This window comes from Rattus norvegicus, chromosome 1, assembly GCF_021556685.1.
Source record: "Rattus norvegicus strain SHRSP/BbbUtx chromosome 1, alternate assembly SHRSP_T2T, whole genome shotgun sequence".
Taxonomy (NCBI): Eukaryota; Metazoa; Chordata; class Mammalia; order Rodentia; family Muridae; genus Rattus; species Rattus norvegicus.
The window spans coordinates 121,356,975-121,381,183 of record NC_141534.1 but is presented as its reverse complement, the minus strand read 5'-3'; the positions used below and the strand labels follow the sequence as shown (position 1 = coordinate 121,381,183).

General features: G+C 34.9%; 1 protein-coding gene and 1 non-coding gene across 23 annotated transcripts in view; one reads left to right on the top strand and one right to left on the bottom strand.

Moving 5' to 3' along the window:
- The first annotated feature begins 4 nt into the window (after positions 1–4).
- On the top strand, positions 5–82 carry LOC120100276 (small nucleolar RNA SNORD115). Its single transcript, XR_015656619.1, has one exon. It is a non-coding gene; the product is annotated as a small nucleolar RNA SNORD115 (small nucleolar RNA).
- Positions 83–16,771: 16,689 nt separating this feature from the next.
- Positions 16,772–24,209, bottom strand: part of Ube3a (ubiquitin protein ligase E3A) — a 90,891-nt gene continuing 83,453 nt past the window's right edge. For 16 of the 22 annotated variants that reach the window (XM_087569634.1, XM_087569674.1, XM_087569658.1 and 13 more), the window contains one exon: positions 16,836–23,666. In XM_087569634.1, the coding sequence (XP_087425760.1) occupies positions 23,546–23,666 (121 nt within the window). In that variant the 3' untranslated portion in view covers positions 16,836–23,545. 22 annotated transcript variants of the gene reach the window in all.

Genomic DNA, 24,209 nt, shown 5'->3' with positions numbered 1-24,209 from the left:
ATCTGGATCAATGATGACAACAAAAAGTCATGCAGAGAGATGATGATAAAAAATCATGCTCAATAGGATTATGCTGAGGCCCATCCAGGGGGACAGGGTTACAAGCAGTCCTTGTTCTCTTTGAGTACAATTTATGGGACTCTTCTGAAGTCCTCTGATGCCCTTGTGCAGTTTCCCCTCACCAGGAATCTGGACACTCTCAGTACTCTTTTGTTGGCAAACATTGCCTGCTAAGTACCACCTAGTCTCACATTCTACCTGTATGTAAGTCTGTGAGGCATATCAACTGCTCATGACCCTGCACTTTATGAGGTCTTGCAGTCATCTGGCATGCCCTTGTATCCCAGAAAATCACATATCTAAGGTGAGTGAAAAGATCATGTCTAATGACTCCCCCTACTACATCTGATAGAGCTAATATCTAATATATACAAAGAACTCAAGAAGTTAGACACCATAAAATCAAATAACCCTATTAAAATGGAATATGGAGCTAAACAAAGAATTCTAAACTGAAGAATATCAAATATATGAGAAGTACTTAAAAATGTCCAATATCCTTAGTCATCAGGAAAACGCAAATCAAAAAGCCCTGAGATTCTACCTCACACCAGTGAGAATAACTAAGATGAAAAGCTCAGGGGACAACAGATGCTGGTGAGGATGTGGAGAAAGAGAAACACTGGTGGTGGGATTGCAAGCTGGAACAACCATTCTAGAATGCAGTCTGGAGGTTCCCCAGAAAATTCGACATAGGAATCCCTGAGGATCCTGCTATACCACTCCTGGGCATATACTGAAAAGATGGTACAACATATAATGAAGACTATGCTCACAGTAGCCTTATTTATTATAGCCAGAAGCTGCAAAGAACCCAGATGTCCTGTAACAGAGGGATGGATACAGAAAATGTGTTATATTTATGCAACGGAGTACCACTGAGCTATTAGAAACAATGACTTTCATAAAGGAAATGCGAATAAAAACAACACTGAGATTCCACCTCACTCCAGTCACAATGGCTAAGATCAAAAATTCAGGCAACAGCAGATGCTGGTGAGGATTTGGAGGAAGAGAAACACTTCTCCATTGTTGGTAGGATTGCAGACGGGTACAACCATTCTGGAAATCAGTCTGGAGGTTTCTCAGAAAATTGGACATTGCACTACTGAGGACCCAGCTATACCTCTCTTGGGCATATACCCAAAAGATGCTCCAACATCAACAAAGACACATGTTCCACTATGTTCATAGCAGCCTTATTCATAATAGCCAGAAGCTGGAAAGATCCCAGATGCACTTCAACAGAGGAATGGATATAGAAAATGTGGTACATCTACACAATGGAGTACTACTCAGCTATCAAAAACAATGACTTCATGAAATTCATAGGCAAATGGATCAAAGTAGAAAATATCATCCTGAGTGAGGTAAGCCAATAACAGGAAAACACACATGGTATGCACGCATTAATAAGTGGATATCAGCCCAAATGCTTGAATTACCCAAGATGCACATATCACATGAAACTCAAGAAGGATGACCAAAATGTGGATGCTTCACTCCTTCTTTAAAAGGGGAACAAGAATACCCTTAGGAGGAAATAGGGAGGCAAAGGTTAGAACAGAGACTGAAGGAACGGCCATTCAGAGCCTGTCCCACAGGTGGCCCATACATATACAGCCGCCAAACTAGATAAGATAGATGAAGCAAAGAAGTGCAGGCTGACAGGAACCAGATGTAGATCTCTCCTGAGAGATACAGCCAGAATATGGCAAATACATAGGTGAATGACAGCATCAAACCACTGAACTGAGAATGGGACCCCCATTGAAGGAATCAGAGAAAGAGCTGAAAGAGCTGAAGGGACTTAAGACCCCATATGACCAACAATGCCAAGCAATCAGAGCTTCCAGGGACTAAGCCACTACCCAAAGACTATACATGGACTGACTCTGGGCTACAAATTCATAGGTAGCAATGAATAGCCTAGTAGGGGCACCAGTGGAAGGGAAAGCCCTTCGTCCTTCCAAGGCTGGATCCCCATTGAATGGAATTATTGGTGGGAGGGCAGTAATGGGAGGGATGGGGAGGGGAACACCCCTATAGAAGGGGAGGGGGTTAGGGGGATGTTGGCCTAGAAACCGGGCAAGGGAATAACTTTTGAAATGTAAATAAGAAATATCCAATTTAATTAAGATGGAAGAAAAAAGATATTGGAGTTTTCAAGAGATAAAGTTGTAAGAAATGTGATGTACTGGAATGCTAATTAATATATGTAACTAAAAGTTTTGATAGATATACTCAATATAAATCTAATGACAATGAAAGCAAAATTCAGTGGTAGAGCATTTGTTAGCTTATACAAGGCCCTGATTTCTATGCCATCCACCCAGCACCCTCTGCCCCTATACACACACATGTGATTGAGAATGTGTGAATAATAGGATTTGAACAAGAGCTCTATCAAGCACACAAGCTGTTAGTTCATATAACTAAAAAGTTTTAAGGATTTATAAATTTTTTAAAAGTTCTTTTAATAATTTTAGATGCATAAAGAACACAAAATTGTACACTTATAATAGTCAAAGGAAAAGTTTAGTTCAGAATATAAATTACTACATTCACATGGTTATGAAAGTTACCAGAAGCATATAGCAGTAACAGTATTTGGAGTGGAGATGCCTCTAAACTGAATAAAGTTCAATTTATTTCTGTGTTTCAAAATATACCTTGGTGTTGCATGAATTCTTTTCCATGAATCTAATCACATGATTAATGTTCACTAAATCATCCCTCCCCTCCCCTCCCCTGATTTCTCCCCTTCCACATTGGCCGGGAATTGAGCTGATTTCCTCTGGAAGAACAGTCAATGTTTTCAACTGCTAAACCATCTCTTCAACCCTAGTTTAACTTTTTTACATGTATATATTAAGTTTTCCTAGCACCATTTGTTAAAGATGCTGTTTTGTCCCAATGCATACGTTTGAAAATCATGTCAAAAAACCAGTTGTTCAGAACAGCATGGGATTCTGTTTTGTTAAGTATATTTGTTAGTATGTCTGTTCTGTGTTAAATATCTTGTTGTTTTATTAGAATAGCTCTATACTTTGTTTGTTCATTTATTTGTTTGTTTTTCATTTTGGTTTCTTTTTTCTGCTATCACTGCATTTGAAGAATCCCCAGCCCCAGTGTGATGACTAGGTCTGAAAGAGAATTACCTCCACCGTTTAATAAAGATTAAGCTATTGAAGTTTTGATCTTTTCTATTTATAAATTTGCTTCATTCTTCCTTTTGTCAGAAAGGAGAAACATTGTATAGTTTTTCTTGTTCTTCTAATGACAGACAAAATTTTGAGAGCCTTCTGTGACTTTTTTCCTTGGATTGTATCCTAAAACTCACAAATTTGTGTGTTTTTTTCTTAGAGTCAGGCTGTGTGTGCTCCCAAACCATTTCTTGAAGTTCTCAGGTTCTTCCCACAGTTGATGATTTTGTTCCGGGGGTGATTGTATGTATATGGGATGGATCCCCAGGTGTTGCAGTCTTTGGATGGCCTTTCCTTCATTCTTTGTCCACTCATTGTCCTTGTATTACCTCCCAAGTGTATTTTGTTCCCCTTCAAAGAAAGACTGATGCATCCAAATTTTGGTCTTCCATCTTCTTGAGCTTAGGTGGCCTGTAAATTGTATCTTGAGTATTCTGAGCTTTTGAGCTAATATCTATTATCAGTGAGTGCCTTGTGTGTTGTTTTGTGATTGGGTTACCTCACTCAGGATGGTATTTTCTACTTTGATCCATTTGCCTATGAATTTCATGAAGTCATTGTTTTTGATAGCTGAGTAGTACTCCATTGTGTAGATGTACCACATTTTCTGTGTCCACTTCTCTGTTGAAGGGTATGTGGGTTCTTTCCAGCTTCTGCCTATTATAAATAAGGCTGCTATCAACATAGTGGAGCATGTTCTTTGTTGTATGTTGGAGCATCTTTTGGGTATATGCCCAAGAGAGGTATAGCTGGGTCCTCAGGTAGTGCAATGCCCAATTTTCTGAGGAACCTCCAGACTGATTTCCAGAATGGTTGTACCAGTCTGCAATCCCACCAACAGTGGAGGAGTGTTCCTCTTTCTCCACATCCTCGCCAGCATCTGCTGTCGCCGGAGTTTTTGATCTTAGCCATTGTGACTGGTGTGAGGTGGAATCTGAGGGTTGTTTGAAAACTCCATTATCTTATTCATGTTGATGCTAGCACTTGCAAAATATTTTTTTCTTGTTGAAGGTGTAACTTTCTTAATTTTTGCTATAATGAAAGATTTTTCAGTCATATCTGGAATGTATTTGAATCGTGTGGTTCTAGATTCAATGTAATATTTAATCAATCTCCTTACATAACTATAGTTCAAGATCATAAGGGCTGCAAATTCAGGATCGTACTTCACCAAACTTATCACCATGCAGCCAAAAAGCAGTTTTGATTGGTTCTACATGGTTACAACGGAAATTCAGTTTTCCCTAATCCCACTGATTGTTTCCTCCAGTTGCCTCCTACTGAGGTTGTAATTTTGGTTTTTTATTGTAACCTACTGATGTTGAAAAAAAAATCTGAGTCTTTCTCATTTTCATTTATATATGTTGTGATTGCATGTTCAAACCAGGGGCACTGAGGTGTTCTTCTGGTTAAAAAAAACAGTATTGGCTATCATTGTCTAATACTAATTCTTATTGCTTTTGTGTTGGGGGCAGTAGTTCTCAATGTTCCCATAAACTCCACTGATATAACTACAATAGGAAATAAAAAATAAGTTCTCCTCTTGGTACCACTTATAGGTGATGGAAGTTCACTGACAAGGAAATTGATAAACTATTTTTCCAATACATGTTTTCCTATTCCATGCTGTCCTTCCTTATGAATCATAAACATGGAGGGGAAAGTGGTACAGTTGTTCTTCATGCACTATAAATACATTTAATATTACCTAAATGGAAAATAATTTAATACACAAATAAATATTAAGCAAAATATGCCATATTGTAGAAGAAACACTAGTGATGAAAATAACGGGCTTGCATATTTGAAAAGGAGAAAAGACATTTATTCACAGATGACATGATTATCTATAAGGAACTTAAAACCAAACAAACAACCCTGAAATTCAACTAGAAATTGTATATTTAACCTATAATCAGAGCAGTGAATAGTGTCTTATCTTGCTAATTATCTTCAACATACATCATTATAATGAAGCTAGTTGTTCAGCTAGCTTACTTGCTGAAGTTTTATTTAGATACCACCAATGAGGAAAAGGACTAATTATTCTTTACTCAGTATAAATCGGTGACATAACTTTAGTACAGACAACATAATACAATAAAGTACCAAATGCAGAACTCATTGTTAGTCTGTTATGTTGGCTAGTTAAGCTTATCTATAGATAAACTTAAAATACTGGTAGAATGACTATATATGTCTTCTAAGAAGTCTTTACCTACTGTTGACCTACTGTTTCCCAAAATTAAGAAAATCATACCATATTACAAGTCTGGGAGTTGACAAGAAAAACATTTTTTCTTATCAGGAATACTGTTTATGAGGGCTTATTTACTTGGACAAAGGGTATAGCAAATGGTTTCTCTTATGAAAATGAAATTGACTATACAATACAGATATAAAAATGGTATTTTTCCTTTTGAAGCAGTTCGATTGATTTTCACTCAACCTGTCTAACTTGAGAACATTAGATTTACTGGCAAGGGGTTCTAAATGTTAGACAACTTCAACTTTGTTATCTTCAAAGTTTTCAGTTAAGAACTGTAACACACGCACAGAGAGAGAGAGAGAGAGAGAGAGAGAGAGAGAGAGAGAGAGAGAGAGAGAGAGAGAGGGAGAGAGAGATCCTGAAATCTCATAATTTAAGTAAATCTACAATTTTGTATTATGTTGTAGTTATAGCTTTCCTTATTTCATGAGGTCACATTAAGCCTAAGCCACAGGTTGAATATAACCGGAGAGTAAAAAGTGTTGCCTTGATAATCTGTGCACTCTAAAGTAGTGTATAAAGATCTAAGGCTTTACTGAACCTTATATCTCCCACTTCTCATTGTTTAATAATTGCTTTCTACCTTTACACACAGCAATATTGGGTAGATATATTTATAACTGTTATAAGGTAACTTCTATAATTCATTTTAAACTTCCACTGTCTCTGGCACTTTCTCGTTTCTCCTTGCCTCCCTTTTGAATTTTCAGGTCACATTTTAAAGAATTTCAACATACCTATTTTTAAAATTACATTTATTAGGGTAGCTTTGGCCAGGCCTGGGGCATATATCTTTAATTCCAGCATTTGGGATTTTAGAGGCTGAAGTTCACATGAACCATAAATACATAATGAAACCATGTCTTAAAAAAACAAACAAAAACTTTTTACTTTGATACTAAAGATTATCACCAAGCCTCTTTCAAATTTATTATTTTTAATTTGGGGATGTTGAGAATCAAATACAGAGCCTTACATATTCTACACAAGCAGTCTGTCCAACTCTGAACTTTGTATCTGGTTCCCTTTCCACTTTAACACTTTTTGTAGGGCTGGAGATCAAACCTAAGATTTAATGCATGCAAGGTAAGCACTCTACTGCTGTGCCAAAGACTGCCAATTTAACATTTTACACAGGGCAGGCCACTTTAATCACATTAACTTTTAGGGGGAGAGGGAGTGGTCTGGTAAGTCTCATTTTTCTGAAGGATAGTTTTGTTAAGCATAGTAATTCTTGTCAGCATTACACTCCATATAATAGCATAAATATGATTTTATTTAGAGGTGACTGGAACCTAGAAACTCTGACATAATTAGTCAATTAAGCCCAATTAGTGACTTAATCTGAGGGCATTATTGGAAAGTGGTAGGTAGAACAATTAGGCCACCCAGGTCGTTGTGTGAAGATCTCAGCCACGTCTTATGTTTTTCATGTCTCTTCCTGGTTCTTGGCCACTATGAGGTGAATAGTCTTGCATCATTTATCATGTCTTTTGTCACGCTGTTCTGGACTTGTAATCAACAACAGAAATGGAAGCAGTAGATCATGGACTAAAACCACCAATATCATGAGTCAAAACAAATGTTTCCTCTTTTTAACTTGTTCAAATATTCATCACAGCAGATAGCAGATGCTATTCTTTAGCACTTTAAAAACTGTCGTACGGGGTTGGGGATTTGACTCAGTGGTAGAGCGCTTGCCTAGCAACCACAAGGCCCTGGGTTCGGTCCCAGCTCCGAAAAAAAGAAAAAAAAAAACTGTCGTACTTCAAGGCATGTGTGTGTGTATATATATATATATATATATATTTAACATTATATATATACATATATATATGGGCTCTTATATACTGTTTTTGTTTTCAACATTCTCTGGGGTGTGTGTGTGTGTATGTATGTATGTATGTATGTATGTATGTATGTATGTATGTATATCTGTGTGGTACAATGTGATGATTATGTCCTGTGGCAAAATATATAGACCAATCCTGGAAACCTGTGAACTACCTGTACCTGGCTAACTTTCTCCCAGTATAAGATGATTAATGCCATTGATACTTCAGTCTCTTTAAACATTTCTCTTTATTTCATTTTGAACACATATCATTCAAATCTTTGTTCTATTTTACCACTTTGTGCTGTTGATTCAAGCCAGGGAATTAGATGAGCAAAACAAAGGTGCCAACTTCAAAAAAAAGTTTCCTTTTCAATAGTGCCCCACCAATGCCACAAGCTTTCTTTGTTCCTTGTTCATTTTTTTCTTCTTTCTATACATTTTCAGATAACTAATCATGTAGGTAAGGTTTTTATTTTTTACTAATTTGTTACTTCATTGTTGTTTTCAAGTCTAATATTCATCTGCTATTATTCATTAAGATTGGAAATTCTTTTGACCTTACAGTCATGTGTTATTTGTTTTGAATCCTCAATCATTAGGCTTTAATATCAGTCAAATTTGTAGTTTGGTAATCCAATAAATATTATTACGTTCACATAATTGCTCAGATATTTCATACATTTCAGCTCTTTCTGATTAACAATTTATTGGTTGTTTTCCCCCATCTTATGATTTTGAGCATACTTGTTACCTTTGTAATAATGGCTTAGCATCTGTGTACTAAAGTATATACTCATTCCAGTTTTTTTCAGTCTTCCTTTGGAAACTGCCTGATCAAAGATCCTGGACATAGTGCCACAACCTTTGGGCGCATGACCAGTACAGCCTTTGAAACATTAAGGAATTCTGTCATTACAACACTACAATGGCTGGCACAATGCTGAAGTAGAATTCTGTGGCAATTGATACAGGAACGGATTTGAGGAGCACTCAAAACGTGCAACTACTGAGGCTAAAACAGTACTAAAATAGCCCTAAGTTCCATTATTACCAAGTCCCCTATAATCAACCAGTAGTGTATAATAGAATGCATATCAATTCCATCTAGCAGGCACTACATTTTCCTTTGTGATACCAGGAAAGTGTTACAGCTGAAATCACAGGAGGTAGTCTTGTTTCAGAGGTCATAATGTACTGCTCAATAAAGGGTTTCATTGTCAGGTCTGGTTGGTATTGGGAATCCACAGTAAAAAATTCCGTGCTTATTTATCCATTTCATTCACTGAATTGACTGGCTATCAAACTTTATGAATATACTATTTTGCTTATAAAGTGGTTGGTGACTATTTTGAAGAGTATGGCTTTTAAAGATTGGTGGAAAGATTTTGTTTGAATACTTCAGTTCATTTGGTGATATATTTGCTGGTCAAATAATCAAGTCATATTATTAATTCTCTTTAGTTTACTAGGGAACCACCAACTTCCTTCAAACACATCAACATATTAGTAATAAAAATTCTAATTTTTCCAAATTTATCAATACATAATTTTCCTCTTTGAAGAGAAAAGTCATCTAGTGGGTATGATAAAACATCTGATTTTAGATGTAATTTTCACTCAACTAAGGAAACTTAAAGTCGAATATCTTTTCAAGTTCATGCCACTATGTATATAATCTAAAAGTTTAGAAGTCTTTTACTTTGTTCATTATTTAACTCAATTGTTTTTGCTGCAGAATTATCAAGTCATACAGCTATTCCATACACTAGGATCCTTAACAGATACCATATGATATCAATGAACTAAAAACCTATTTGTTCTTTTAGTCTTTGCCCTATACCTAAAAGTTAATTTTAAAATTGAAGATGATAAAAACTTTTGAAGATTGAAGGTATTTATAATAAAACCTTTTATTCATTTTTAGAAAAATTGGTATATTTGGTGATTTACAATTATTCTTCTGTAAGTGAAAATATGATTTTATATAAATATTTTTTCATGTTACTGTTGGGTACACAATAAAATTATTGAAATCATTAAACCTGAATATCAGTTTAATTTTAATATTACATAAAACAGTTCTAGCTCTGACCCCATATAACAGATATTATACCCTTATATATTATGTACACCAACATATCTTTAATTGCTACAAGTTCCCTTGAATGAATGAAGAATGATGAAGCCGCAAATACAGGCAGATTATTACCTAATTAATGATCTTCCCTGTTATTTCTATTTATTTGAATTATTGTCTACTGACCTTTTATTTCAGCTTGACATACTCTTCCAGTTTCTGTAGGGAGGTCTTCTAGCAGTTGTCTACCACAGGTTTACTTACCTGAGTAAGTTTCATATTTGTAAAATAGGTTTTGCCAGAATTGATACATTTTTAATATACTGACTTCTTGTGTATTATTTTGGAAAGGAAATCACATGTCATAGCCAGCCAGTGGTGTTGCACACCTTTAGTCCCCAGCATTTGGGAGGCAGACGTAGATGTGAATTCTGTGCTAGCCAGATCTACAGAGCTAGTGCCAGGACAACCAAAGCCAAAAATCGTCAGGGAAAAAAACAAAAAAACAAAACACCTGTTATAAATTGCAGAGAACATCTAGGTGAAACAAATAGCTTCTCAAACTCTTATCACATCAGTGGGCTTGGTCACTAGCAATTTGACACAAAATGAATGTTTTCTCCCTGGAGCTATTAAAATTCTTTATTGAGGTGGGGTCTCATGTAGTCTGGGCTGCCCATAAACATATGTATTTAGAGACCTTGAATTTCAACTTTCCTTTTCTTCTTTCAGTTTTGTTAATGGTTACATTATATTTTTTGGAGCTTTGATATTTACAGCTTTGTAAACTGTTATATGGCCTTATCAATTGACTAATCCCCATATAATATCACTTGCTTCCTCTAAGCATCTCATTTTTAAAGTCTTTACCTCTTGCCCACATATATATATATCTCCCTAATTCACTGTTACATTTGCATAGAAAGGCCTTTACCCCCAATCTTTCACTGTTCACCTGGTTTTCCGTCTTACTTCTGCCCTCTTAATTAATTCACTTATATATAAATGATGACTGACAAACGTTTGTTTTATACAGTTTGGCTTTTGTGTCTTTTTTTTTTAATAATTTATGGTTTGCCCTGATTTCTTCCAATACAACCATTAATGCTTGGCTATTTGGTGGGGTGTAGGGGTGGTATATGTGTAATGTCTCATTTTGGTTGTTCAATTTTCTGTATGTTCTGCAGTATTCTTTGCTGAAAACAGAGGGCATTATACCCATGTATCTTAATATAAGAACAACTTTCATTAAAGTCCTGCATAACATTGTATTATATAGTATAGTTTAAGCATCTAGGAATTAGTGATTCAAGTTCCAACTCTTGCTTTCCAATACCTTTTCTTTGCTCTGATATTCTAAGCATGACCAAAAAAGGTATACCTTGCAACTATTCAAATGATAAATGACAAGATGAAAACAGTTAAGTTTTACGATAAGGAACATACAATAACTAACCATATTGAACAAAGTATAGATGAAAGATGAAGAATAAGCAAAGTACAGTAGATGTACTTAGGTTTTATATCCAGAGAATCCTAGTGATCCTTTCCCTCTAAATAATTTTTATATGGCTTCTATATGATGTGATACTGTAATTCAAAATTATCTGAGTTATAAAGGAACTGGAATCCTTTCCATTTTAATTTTAATTACTTATTTTCACATTAAAACTTAATTTTGAACCGACAGATTAATTGCAAGAGGCTTTAAAAGGTCTACTTTATTTCACAGTACTACCAATTACACCTTTATAAAGTGCATATATAACATGAACTTCTGTTAATTTCTTTTTTTTTTTTTTTTTTTTTTTTTTCCGGAGCTGGGGACCGAACCCAGGGTCTTGCGCGTGCTAGGCAAGCGCTCTACCGCTGAGCTAAATCCCCAACCCAAGACTTCTGTTAATTTCTAAAATTCTTCAAAACAACTGGATTTACCAACCAAACTGAATACTGTTTTAAGTTTAAACCACAATCTTTACAATTTGAGATGATTATAAAGTGCTACATTTCATGTTAATCTTATTCTAATTATTTATAAGCAGGATCTCACTAAGTCGCCCTGGCTGGCAGTTTTCCCTAAGGCAGTTTTGAATTTTAAGTCTCACATATATTCTTCTTCAAAAATGTCTGCCAAGTTACATTCTGGTTTAGTTGAGATAGAGAAAATATTCCTTTAAGTGGCCCCCAGGAACATTCACTCTTTTTTAGAGAAATTTGAGTGCAAATACAATTAGAATAAAATCATTTTTAATGTGAATTATTCTTTCTACAGTTCTGTAGAGGTTACTTTTCTGATAGCTCCACAGCAGACCATATTGTTCCAAGGGGTCTTGTCAGTTTGTTATTCCATTTTAAATTTGTTGTGCCATTAAGTATTTTGATCCAGTGGGTGTTTTAGAGTTCGAAGTATACATCTTTTATTGGTCTAACTTCAGGTTTCAACCTTTTTGAACAGTGTACAAAGTCACAAAATTTTATTTTTTTTCTCATATTTGATCTTTATTACTTGCATAACATTAACTGTAGTAATTCTATAGTACATAACTTTGAAGAACTGCTATTTCTTAAAGATTTGACATATTTACATCTTACTAAGCTTTGAGCATATGCATATTTGCATTTCACATCATTTCCTGCTATCTGAAACATGTCAGATTTTTTTTTCATCACTAGGGCAATAGGCTATGTGAACTGGTGAATGATTGTCAGATACAGTAATTTTAAATCTATATGTATAGTATATCAAATTTAAAATTTTTGGTTATCTCCAAAATTATTTCGTGTCTCTGCTTTTGTTCCTGTTAAGGAGCTTTGATTTTCACATACTACAGATGTAAGGGCCAAGTTGTTCCTTCTCTTGTTCCCATTATAGCTAGATGTTAGCCCTTGCCAACATTCCCTGTAAAATAGGAACCTGAGGTTAATTGTCATAAGTACCTAAGAGGAATAACCGATTAAAAATCCAAATTATGTCTTCACACCATGACACCTAAGCTGAGTTTAAGAAAATTACAGTACCAGTATCTTACCAGGGTGACAAAATGTTTAGGCATTTGCTGAGTTTTAGATGTAAGAGACTCAAATTTCTGTGGTTACATATTTTCGTGTTATCAAGGCTAATTATAACACAGTTTCAAAGAGTTACAAGAAGCTATTAACTCACTAGGAATCCTCCCACCATTCTACCCACCTTCCTTAGGTACTCCTATCCAGGCTCACCTCCATTCCGTCCCTACACCACAATGCACACAAAGGACAAAGCTTAGTTTGCAATGAGACAAGTGAATTGTCTTCTCCTTTGGCTTTCTCATTTCCCCTTCTTACTTTCTAGGACAATATATTTAGTAAGTTAAAAGACAAGGCCAGTGACATGGTTTAGCATGGAAGTGGAATTGCCACTATACCTCACAATGCATGTTTAACCCCAGAAGCCACACAATAGAGAACCAACTCCGACAAAATGGAATCTACATATGAAATTCCAGAAGAATGACATTTGATATGCTACCAGAGGCAGCAGAAATTTTTGGGCATACACTGTTTAATAAATGTGACAGAAGCACACTGGTTTTGTAGAGAGTTTGGGACAGTCTGGGAAATAGAAGAGGAATAGGAGGTGAGGGTTCTGAGTGATTTACACATGGCATCAATGACTATCCGTGGATCCCACAAATGCACACTTGTGCAAGTGCACACATAAATATGCAGTAACAATTTTAATGAACAAAGTATAAAATGTTAATCCCCCACTACAACAACAAGTATTTTATATAAGGATAGCTTTCCAAATTTTTTTTGCTATAATTGATATGAAACTGAAATATTACCTTGTATAACAGAAAACAAAACTAAATTTGTACCACTAAGTTCATCACTAAACAACTGGAGATTTAAAGTATTACTAGATAACTAAAGAGACACCTAAGTACAGGCAATAGACTTATGTACCCTAAAGTGCTGTTACACATGACAATTACACATAGATTATTTTCATTTTATTATTTCCCCTTATGAGTCAGTTATGTAGAAACAGAAAAAGCAAAGATGGTAGAGATGAAAAGCAAAAATACCCTTACATAAATAATGGACTTACAAATGCAAACTAAAGAACTTGGAGGAATAAGTCAGGAGTTGTTTACTAATGAATGGATGGTTTAAAGTCACATATAAAGACATGATGGATTTATCCACTACCATCTAAGGAATAAATGAAATACAAACTGGTTTTCCTTCTGTTGTTTTCTCATACAGGTGTGCCCCTAAGACCAGTACAGGATTGTGTTTTCTCTCCACAGTGGGAAGGTGTAAGGAGTATCTGAATGGGTAGTAAGGCTGCATCCAGGATGAGTCTTCATATACAGGAACAATTTTTGTAATTATTTTTTCTCTTTGCTTTTTATTAGGTAGTTTTGTAGAAATTTGCATGCAGAAATTTATTAGCCAGGACCTTTGTTTTTACAGTCATTTCATCTATACATCCATTCAACAGATGTATTACAGCATGGGCATTGGGGGGTTAAAAGAAGTGAAAAAAATTTGAAAGACTTATCAATGAGAAACTGAGGCAAAAACTAAAGCAAATACACAAATATATACAAATATTGATTAACTATATGAACTATAATATATATTCACAGAAAAACAGCATAAAGATATATTCGCCCTAAAGACTGTATTTGTTGATCTTGGTGGGAGTAGGTCAAAGGTGCAAGAGGTTTGGAAACAACTTCTAAAATGTAGTTGCATAACAGGCTAACTTCTACTACTCAAAATGTACATCATCTAGTTAGAAACCAGAACCCATCTGCACAATCTTACCTTGAAGCACACTTCCTTCCATAGCTAGCTACCTTTGGGTCAAGAAATGTTTTTCATTTGAGTGAACAAATAAACTGGAGGGGACAGGGATGTAGCTCAAAAGAGCACTAGTCTAGAAGACCTGTGCTGTCTCCCAAGTCTCCCCTGCCCCGCCCCATTAAAAAACAAAAACAACAACTTACTACTGTGCTCTTAGAGATCCACTGAGAACAGTCAAACAACTCTGAAGCAGAGTAATGGGACCCAAAATGAAAACTAATGACAATTTTTTTTAAGAGTTAATAATCAATTATTTGAAAGATTTTAATTTGACTAACAAGATTTCATAAGGTACGTGTATATCTGGTTATTCAAAAGCTATAATTGAGAATTGAGACTGGAGTGGAGAGCATTTAGCTAGTCACATGAGAGATTATCTTAGAGTCTCATTTCCATCCTCCTTACACTCTGCTCACCATATGGTTCCAAAAAGAATTCATATTTTGATGTAGATCCATAAGGCATAGTTAAGAATTCCCTAATCTTGCACAGTTTGATGAGTAGAACACAGTGTCCAACAAACCAATTACTTTTTCTCATTTTCCTTTAATATGGATTCTTTGTGTAACTCTCAAATGATAGTAGTTCCATAGATCTTGTCCTTAGTCTTCTCTCTTCATTTCATCACTGTTTCCTGAAAGTATTCTAGGGAAACTGTAAGGATGATTGCCATGCTAGGGCCACTAATTTTCACCTTCAGCGAAGAATTCTGTAGACTTACCTTTTATTGATTTGGGACAAGTTCCCTTGAATAATCTGACACTATAAAAACAATGTGATTCAGCATACTACAACTCCCCTGCCTAATCTGTCCCATTGAAAACCCAATAGCACCAATATATCCCTCCATCATTCATATCAAATATGTGAAATCTGTACTCTTGAGCCTTCTTTATCCCATACACTATCCCTTCTCTTTTGTCATGCTGCATCTTTTGGGAATTATAGCAACAATCTCATAAATACAAAGAATACACAAATCCAGTTCCTATGGTAATACAAGTATGATTTATGTCTTTGCCTCTTAAGATATGACAAACAAAATCTGAAGTCTACAAGGCCCACCATGATCTCTACAGTTCCCCAATCACATTCAGCTGCCTATCAAAACCCAATACTCCACCTGTTAAAATGCTCGTCTTTTCTGCCTGGTAACCATCTAATTTTTTACAGTTTGGGGATCTGAATTCTCAGTCTAAACTGAGCATTTATACAATCCTGCTATAAACTCCTTGTGCTTTATATACATACATACATGTCCCAATTTGAGCTTCTCTGTAAAACACCTTAATTGAACAAAACAGCTCTGAATTGATCTGAAACATCTGCAACTTGCAAAGCAGCAAACACACAATAGTACTTGAAAAAGTGTTAATGGAAATTTCAAACTTTCCTTAAGACAAACGTAAGTTGTAAAATCTTTACTACAGGGGCTGGGGATTTAGCTCAGTGGTAGAGCGCTTACCTAAGAAGCGCAAGGCCCTGGGTTCGGTCCCCAGCTCTGAAAAAAGAACCAAAAAAAAAAAAAATCTTTACTACAGAAATCTTTCATCATAGAATTATGTCACAGATATTATTATTCCTTATTTCTTAACTCCTTTGCATAGGTCTGCTTTGTTGAATTATGCAGATTTGAAGTGAGTGAAGTACTGGTGGGGTACTGAACATGTCTTTTATTTTAAACACAGTCTTTAGGTCTAGTGATGAAACCTCAAGCTTTGAGATGTTTCTGTTCATATTCAGGAAACTGTTTTGTTTTTTTGTTTTGTTTTTTTTTTTTAAGTTTTACAAGTACTAAACAGCACAAATAGTCCATAGCAGCGAAACATTAAAATTACCAATTCTTAATTGAAGACAAAAGTCTTCCTCCTGCTCAGGCCCTCCTATAGCAACTCAAAACACCCTCCCTACCTATTTTAACAGGTACTTAGGGAACTTCTACACTTCAGGAAATATTGTCTTACTCATCGAGTTGTTAGAATTATGACAAGCAGTAGTGGGAAATGGTATATTAATAGCTTTATTTCAAGAATTTACCTTATGGGCAAACTCAACTTGCTTGGCTGTTAGTTTCCAATGCTTCCAATACCATGAAAGCATGTTTAATGGATGACACTCAGCTTCCAAGTACATGGTTTACTAAGGAAGAAAGCAGTTGATGGCTAGTTTCTTATAATAGTGATATATGTATGGCTCATGAAAAACACCCACCTGAACCCAAGACTGGTGTTAACTTCACTTTATTCAGCTGTCAAATGGCACTTTAGGCATGTCTTACCTTGGAATCCTTTCAAGAGTCAATTAACTCTCCCACATCATCCAGAATCTAAAGACCACAGAGTAACTTTCAAAATATATAATTTTTAACCTCACTGGATTTAAGAACAGTTGGAAAGCTCCAGGTATATTTTGAGACTAGTGTCAGTATTACCCTGATAGCAACCAGACAAAGATAACAAGAAAACTACAGGCCAGAAACTTTTATGAATATAGGTGCAAAGATGCTAAACAAAATACTAGCAAACCAAATCCAGCAGCATAGAAAATGGTTTATGTAGCATAGACAAGTGGGGTTATTCCAGGAATGCAAGGTTCGTTCAATACAAAAATTCCATCAATGTAATACAACATATCAATAAAGGACAAAAACTACATGACAACCTTTTTAGATACAGAAGCATTTGACAAAATTCAATACCCTTTTTTGATTAAAAAAAAAAAAGACTCAGTAAGGTAGGAATAGATGGAATATTTCTCAACTTGCAGTATCTATGAAAATCCCACAGCTAACAACATATTTAATGGTGAAAGGCCTAAAGCTTTCCCACTACAATCAGAAACAAGAAAAAGTTGTACACTCTTGCCACTTCTATTTACTTCTATATACTGGATGTGCTAGCCAGGGCACTTAGGCAGGGAAATCAAATAAAAATAATTCAGATTGGAGAGGAAACAAAAGTATTTATATTCACAGATGCACAATCTTATATAAAAAATTTTAAAAACAAAATCAGTTCAGAATAGCTATGGTATGTAAGGTTAATACACGAATATCAATTCTTTCTAGATGTACAATGAGTAATCCAAACAAATATTTTTTTTAAAAAAAAGTTGTTTTATAATAGCATCAAGTGAAAAACATTTAACCCAAAAAAGCCAAGATGTATACACTGAAATCTATAAGAACAACATTAAAGGAAATTACAAACCTAAATAAATGGAAAGACACTCCATGTTTATGGATTAGAAAATTTAATACTGTTAAAATACCACCATACTTCAATCTGATGTATTGATTCAACACAAATACTATCAAAATCACAGATGCTTTTTATGTAGAAATTAAATAAATCCTAAAATCCAAGTGGACTGCAAGGGACTCAGAATAGGTAAAATGATCTTGATGTAGAACAAAGCTAGAGACCTAATATATCCTAAATTCAAAGCTTACTATATAGCTACAGTAATTAAGACAGTATGGTACTGGCACAAGAAGAGAGACACACAGGACAATGGAATAAAGTTGAAGAGTCCAAAACTAGCCATATTTATATTAGTCACTTTTATATGTGTTTCTGACAAGGATACCAAGCCCATTTATAAAGAAATTATTATTAGTATTTTTAACAATTAGGTATTGTTCTACTAGATATCCACATATTAAAGAATGAAACTGGACCCCTACAATGCACCACATGCAAAAATGGATCAAAGACAGAAATTTACGAACTAAAACCATAAGATGCTTAAGACATAAGAGAAATGAAAACATGTACACAAAGTGTTCATAGTTGTAGTATTCATAATATGCAAAGCAGAAAGAACACAAGTATCCACAACCAAAAGAACAAGCAAAAAAAGATACAGTATATCAATATGACAATATTCAGCCACAAAAGAAACAGTACCAGTACATGCTACAACACAGATGTAGTTTGAACTCATTACTTTGGGGAAGGTGGCAAAACAGACAAAAAGGCCACATATTGTATGGCTCCATTAACATGAGATGTCCAAAATAGGCAAATTCATAAGCATACGAAGATGAGTAGTTGCCAGGGGTTGAGGGTTAAGAACAGGCAGTCACTCTTCATGGATACAGAAAACTTTTTACAGCGATGAAAATGCTCTGGAATTATATAAAGACAATTTCACAAATCTGTGAATATACTGTAACCACAAACTTTACACTTTAAAATGGTAAATTTTATACTATGTGGATTTTATCTCAAAGATGTGGGAAAACACAATTCTTCGACTTGGATGATATAAGGGCAACTATTCCAAAATAAGTCTTTATTACAGGCATTTTCTCTCTCTCTCTCTCTCTCTCTCTCTCTCTCTCTCTCTCTCTCTCTCTCTCTCTCTCTCTCTCTCTCTCTCTCTCTCTCAAGTTAACAAGCAAATGCTGGGAGAACTGCTCTCAGGATGTTTTCCAAGATGTTAGTTACCACCTGCAAGGTAATTCTACTGAAGCCACATAACCAGAGATAAGGTAGGAGTGGGAATAATCCAAGTCAAGGGAATTGCAGGGCCAATACTAAGATTCAGAGTCATTTGACTGAAGGCTACAACCTCAACCAATGTGTACTGTATTCCAGCTACCTTCCCTATCATTTTTTCTATGTGTAATTGGGTAATCGAAAATCAGGATAATGATCCCAGGTTCCATGCATGTCAGCTTAAGCATCTTAATTTGTTGTTTAATTTAGTTCTTTGATTTTGCAAAAGAAAGATGACAAATTTTAGATGGTCATGTGGACCCACCCTCTTAGCATTTGTCATCCCTTTTCTTGTCTGTATGACTTTTGGTAAGGTTTATAACCTCTCAAGTCACAGTGACTCATCTATTTTGTGAAAATGAAGGATCATGAGCACAAGCATTTGGCAGTCACTGAAAGTTCTTGTCAGAATTTACAGGACTTTGTACTTTACTGTTCAAGAAAATGTTAAATATGACTCACATATTTACAGAGAACAGAGTCTAGATGATTCCTCCATGAGAATTTGAGGGGCTAGTTAGCAACAGCAGAAAGACTTAAGGTATCAGTTGCCGTGTCTGCTGGGATAAAAGAGAGTGTGAGTGACATAAGGAAGGTGGTCTAGATTGCCAGAGTACACCAGAAGTCAAGATGTAGAGTTAAAAAACTGTCTTGCTTTCAATGATCTCATCTTTTCCAACTCACTGACTCCTTTTTCCAGGAGCTGATACCGTGATTCCAGAAAATCTATTCAAGAAACATGTGTATATTTCTTGATTAATGAGTATCTGCCTACTACCTAAGAGACACAGGGATCAGTACAAGGTAATTTCCACTATGAATTTACTCAGATTCCATAAAAGAAGATGCTTTAAGCAAAACAATAATGGGACAATATCAAAGCTAAAACACACAGAAAAAAAGGAAGGACACACACTTCTGAAGGCCTCCTCAACTGTTCCATAAATGTGATTCACTAGGGATATGCAGGCTGCTATTACACTAAGGAGAGAAGTCTTTTTGATCATGGTACTTTCAAAAGTCCAACTGAAAGAATATGTGTGTTGTATAAAGAAAATCTAAGTAAAGGAATTTTGAGTAGGGATGTAAAGAGATGCTGGTGAACAGGAGGCACTAGGAAAGTATGCTGAAATCCATCTGTACAATTTATTTGAAGGAAAAGTACCCATACATACCAGAAAACAAAAATGAAAAGAATTAGTAGTAGTAGTTCAGTTAGGAAAATAACCTGAGTAAATCAAAGGATTTGGCCCTGAAATAAAGTAAAATTAAATAGGTTTGAGAGAAAATAACTGACAACCTATATATGCATAAACTGTGAGAGGGTAGGGAACAGCAAAAGACATGGTACATGTAGAAAGGTCAGAGGACAACTTTGTGGAGTTCTTTCCTTCTATGTTTATGTAGGGTCTTGGCAGAGTATTCAGGTCAAGTTTTGTATAGTGATCACCTTTACCCACTAAGCCACCTCACCAGGCCTCAAAATTGACAGTTTTAAAGGTAGTAACAAAAAATGGCTAGGAGATACAAGATTAAGAATTTTGTTTTTATAGGTACTGTTTTGTACTATACTTACTTTGAGGTACCAGGATGATGTACTAGAAATGCGGGTCTGATTTGATATGAGATATGAGACCCACAAGATATGAAACGAGAGAAAAATCTTTGGGAATTACTGAGGTTGAACAGAAAGTTCAGAGGAATTAATTCTAAGTATAATCAGCAGAATATCCACACAAGGAGTCTATGAGTTGGGATGGAAAAGTGAGCCTTTCAGGAAGCTTTACCTCAACCTATCAAGGGTTAAAAACAAGAGTTCTTTATTCTGGCAAATGGAAACTATTAGTATCATTCCAAGTATATTTTCAGTGAAATATCCCTGGATTAGCAGCCTTTACATAGTGAAATGCAGTACATACATACACCCAAACCTTCTTGTAACTGTTATTAAAGTCAATTTTCTGATTTGAAAGGGGAAGAGAAAAAAAAAGGCCTTTGTCTGTATTGTGTAAATATTTTCCCCACCAAACACCAGGGATTGTTTTACACTCTGACATTGAGTAAGAGAAGAAAAGATAAGAAAATGGAAGTTACTATCATCATCATCATCATCATCATCATCATCAATTATTTAATTCTGGGGGGCCTGGGAAGGGTAGAAAGGATAAAAATAAGTCTTGGGATAAGAAGTTAAAGGATGAACATCAGAAAGAGTAGCCTCAGTAAAACACTTCTTTTTCTAGGTTATATGGATTCTTGAGAAAATAATTCTTTAAGAGGTTGATTTCAGCATAGCCACCTTATGGAAACAGGGAGTGATGCTGCCCAGTGATGCATGTGCCACATGTCAATATGAACCGGTTCTCTGAACCCTCATTTATAGGTTTCTTTTGATATATACGTTCCTACACAGGGATGTACTTCCAAATAAAGGTAAGGTTATTACAAATGAATTTGATCACACAATTAACTTATAGACCACAATATGTACAGACACTCAATTTGTTTGCTGCAGCTGCCAAGTCTCCAGAAAAATTTTGCTCCAGACTGTGCTTTTATGCTGTAATTTTGAAATGTTCTACTATAGCAAGAGGTATTTTTTTAACTCGGAAATATTGTTCCATGACAATCTAGAAAAGCAATGATGAAAAGGCAGCCATAATAATGTGGCAACATGCCAAGAAAAACTGACTAGGAAGCAAGTGAGAATGTATTTTTACCTCTGAAAACATTTTAGGTTTATTTGTTTTCACTTTCTTTTAAATATACTGATGTTACTTCTGTTTGATAATCTATATTACCATTTCAAAACTTTCACACAGATATAGTATCACAACTACTTCAATACTGTAGTGATAATAAACTTGAGAACTGAAGAACACAAATCTCTTCATGAATTTATTTTATAAAATATACCCACTTAATTTGTCTTCTTATCACTTTCATAATACATAAGAAGCACAGTGGACTAGATGCCCATTATGATGACTATAGTCACATTTAGGGGGTCCTATAATCAAGGTAGCATACATACCACAACAGTGTTCTAAAGGCTAGCTCAGAAAAAAAAGGAAAAACCTCACATTACCTTATCACAATATGGAACGCACTGTGTTCTTTTTTCCCATTAAAGTATTTAAGCCACTGTTTCATTTAGCATTACAGTAAATAATAGCTCTGCCTCAACTACTACAAGAAGGAAAATAATCCTAAAAGACATCCTTTTCCCCTTCCAATGATTTGAAAGCTACAATTAATTATTCCCTGCCAATTTAAAACATCAGGTTGATTTGTACTAGTTGTGAAAACAATCAAGGCACAAGCTCAACAGGATATCTGTAGCTTGTAGTAAAATGATATACCAGTATGTCTCTCCTTAGTTAAAAATACATAATTCTTTTATTTTGTTATGCAACAAAAGAAATTAACATCACAAACATAAAAGACTAGGGATGGGAAACTACATTAAATGTCCAGCAATCTAAGCCTATTTGTATTTTATATATAGGACATGAATTCTTTAACACTTTTGAAGTAAATTTTAATTTGGAGGATATACAATTTAATTCTCAGGAGTACTAGTTCCATTCATTTCCAGGCCTGTTTACTGTGTAAATAAATAACACAAGGCACAGTAGCTGGACTTTCTATTATGCTGCAACACTGATCGAGTGCCTTGAAAAATAGTTGATTAAACAAGATGATGGCAAGAGAAGGGGAGACTTTGGATTGTCTATTTAAAATCTCGGGAATAATAAAGATTCATTTTAAGTGCACTTTTACATGCTTATTTATACAACAAACTTTCTAATTTTGTTGCAATAGGCTTGACTATCCTATCATTTGGCCAGATGCACTTTCCCCAGTAAACTTAAACAACAAAAACAACAACAACAACAACAACAACAACAACAACAACAACAATAAAAAAGATCCCTGTCCTTTCATATACTAAAAGGATTGGCTACTGAAACAGTTCATTGCAAGACACATGAAGACAACGTACTGTGGCATGAGTTGTTTTAATTTGTTGTGCTGTTACTAAAGTTCTGAGGGCTGTGGTTCAAACATTCCAAATTCTCCCTTCCATCTTTATTGATTCTCAAAATTTTGTACAGAAAACTCCTTGGGGGCTAGAACAGCAGTACTTGCACCACACTGTTTCCTTAACTTCAAGTTTCAAAAGCAAATGGTTAAAAAAAAGTTCCTGATTTGACTTAGATACAGGGACAAAAAAAAAAAAAAAAAAAAAAAAAAAAAAAAAAAAACAAACAAACAAACAAACAAACAAAAAAAAAACCCACATACTTGAAGATTACATGGTCTACAAATGGTGGCAATGTTTTCCTTGCGAGAATAGTTTCGTTGGTATATATATTTTAAATACTCAAAAAGGCTCAACCTCAAGCAGTAATAAACACAAGCAAAAGTGATTTAACCCTTAAAATAAATATTCAGAAAAACCTCTCTGTACATACAAGTGAAAGAATATGTAACACTTTCACGCAAAAAAATAATTATAATAATAATAAAGGATTTGTTCATATATGCAGCTGAAATCTGCTGTTCCAGCCCACAATGTCCCCAATGAAGAAGGGAGGCACAGACATAGATGACTACTGTGGTTCACTATCTTACAGCCTTTTTGAACTGGGACACTATTACCATCAAATTATCCCTCTTATATTTATTAAGTTTTTTGACTTTTTTCTTTTTTTCTTTTTGTTTTTGTTTTGTTTACAGCATGCCAAATCCTTTGGCATATGTGATGGCCTTCAGCAATCTCTCTTTAAGTTTTTCTTTGCTTGAATATTCCGGAAGTAAAAGGACATTAAAGCAAGTATGAGATGTAGGTAACCTAAATAGAGAGAAAGGGAAAAAACAGGAAAAAAAATCATAAATCACTAGAAATATGCTCAGTGTTAAATGCTCCTATTAGATGCGTATCTTGTTAGGATGGTTTGTAATGAGAAACTACAGATTAAATAAATCATAAACATTGTGCTGTCCAGCTACAAAGATCAGTTGGATCTTTATCCTATTAAATTATGCAAATATTAAAGTGGTGCTGATGATAATAACATTTTATATCTACTGAGTTTCTACTCTATGTTGTCTATTGTTTCAGACACTTTACTACTGAAGTTCATTTAAATCTTCACACAACAAACATACTGTTACTAAACCCACTTAAAAGCGGAAATCACTAAACAACTTACTCTAAAGTTTAAAGAATATTCAAACCTAGATTTTAAATATTTCAAAGGTTAAGCATGTTTATATAGATTACAAATACTGCTGGCAAAATGACAATGATAATGATTTAATATAAACCAATTAAAATTAGAGCCACGATGTATAAAATAATGTAGAACTAACAGTAATGAAAATATATCTGTCC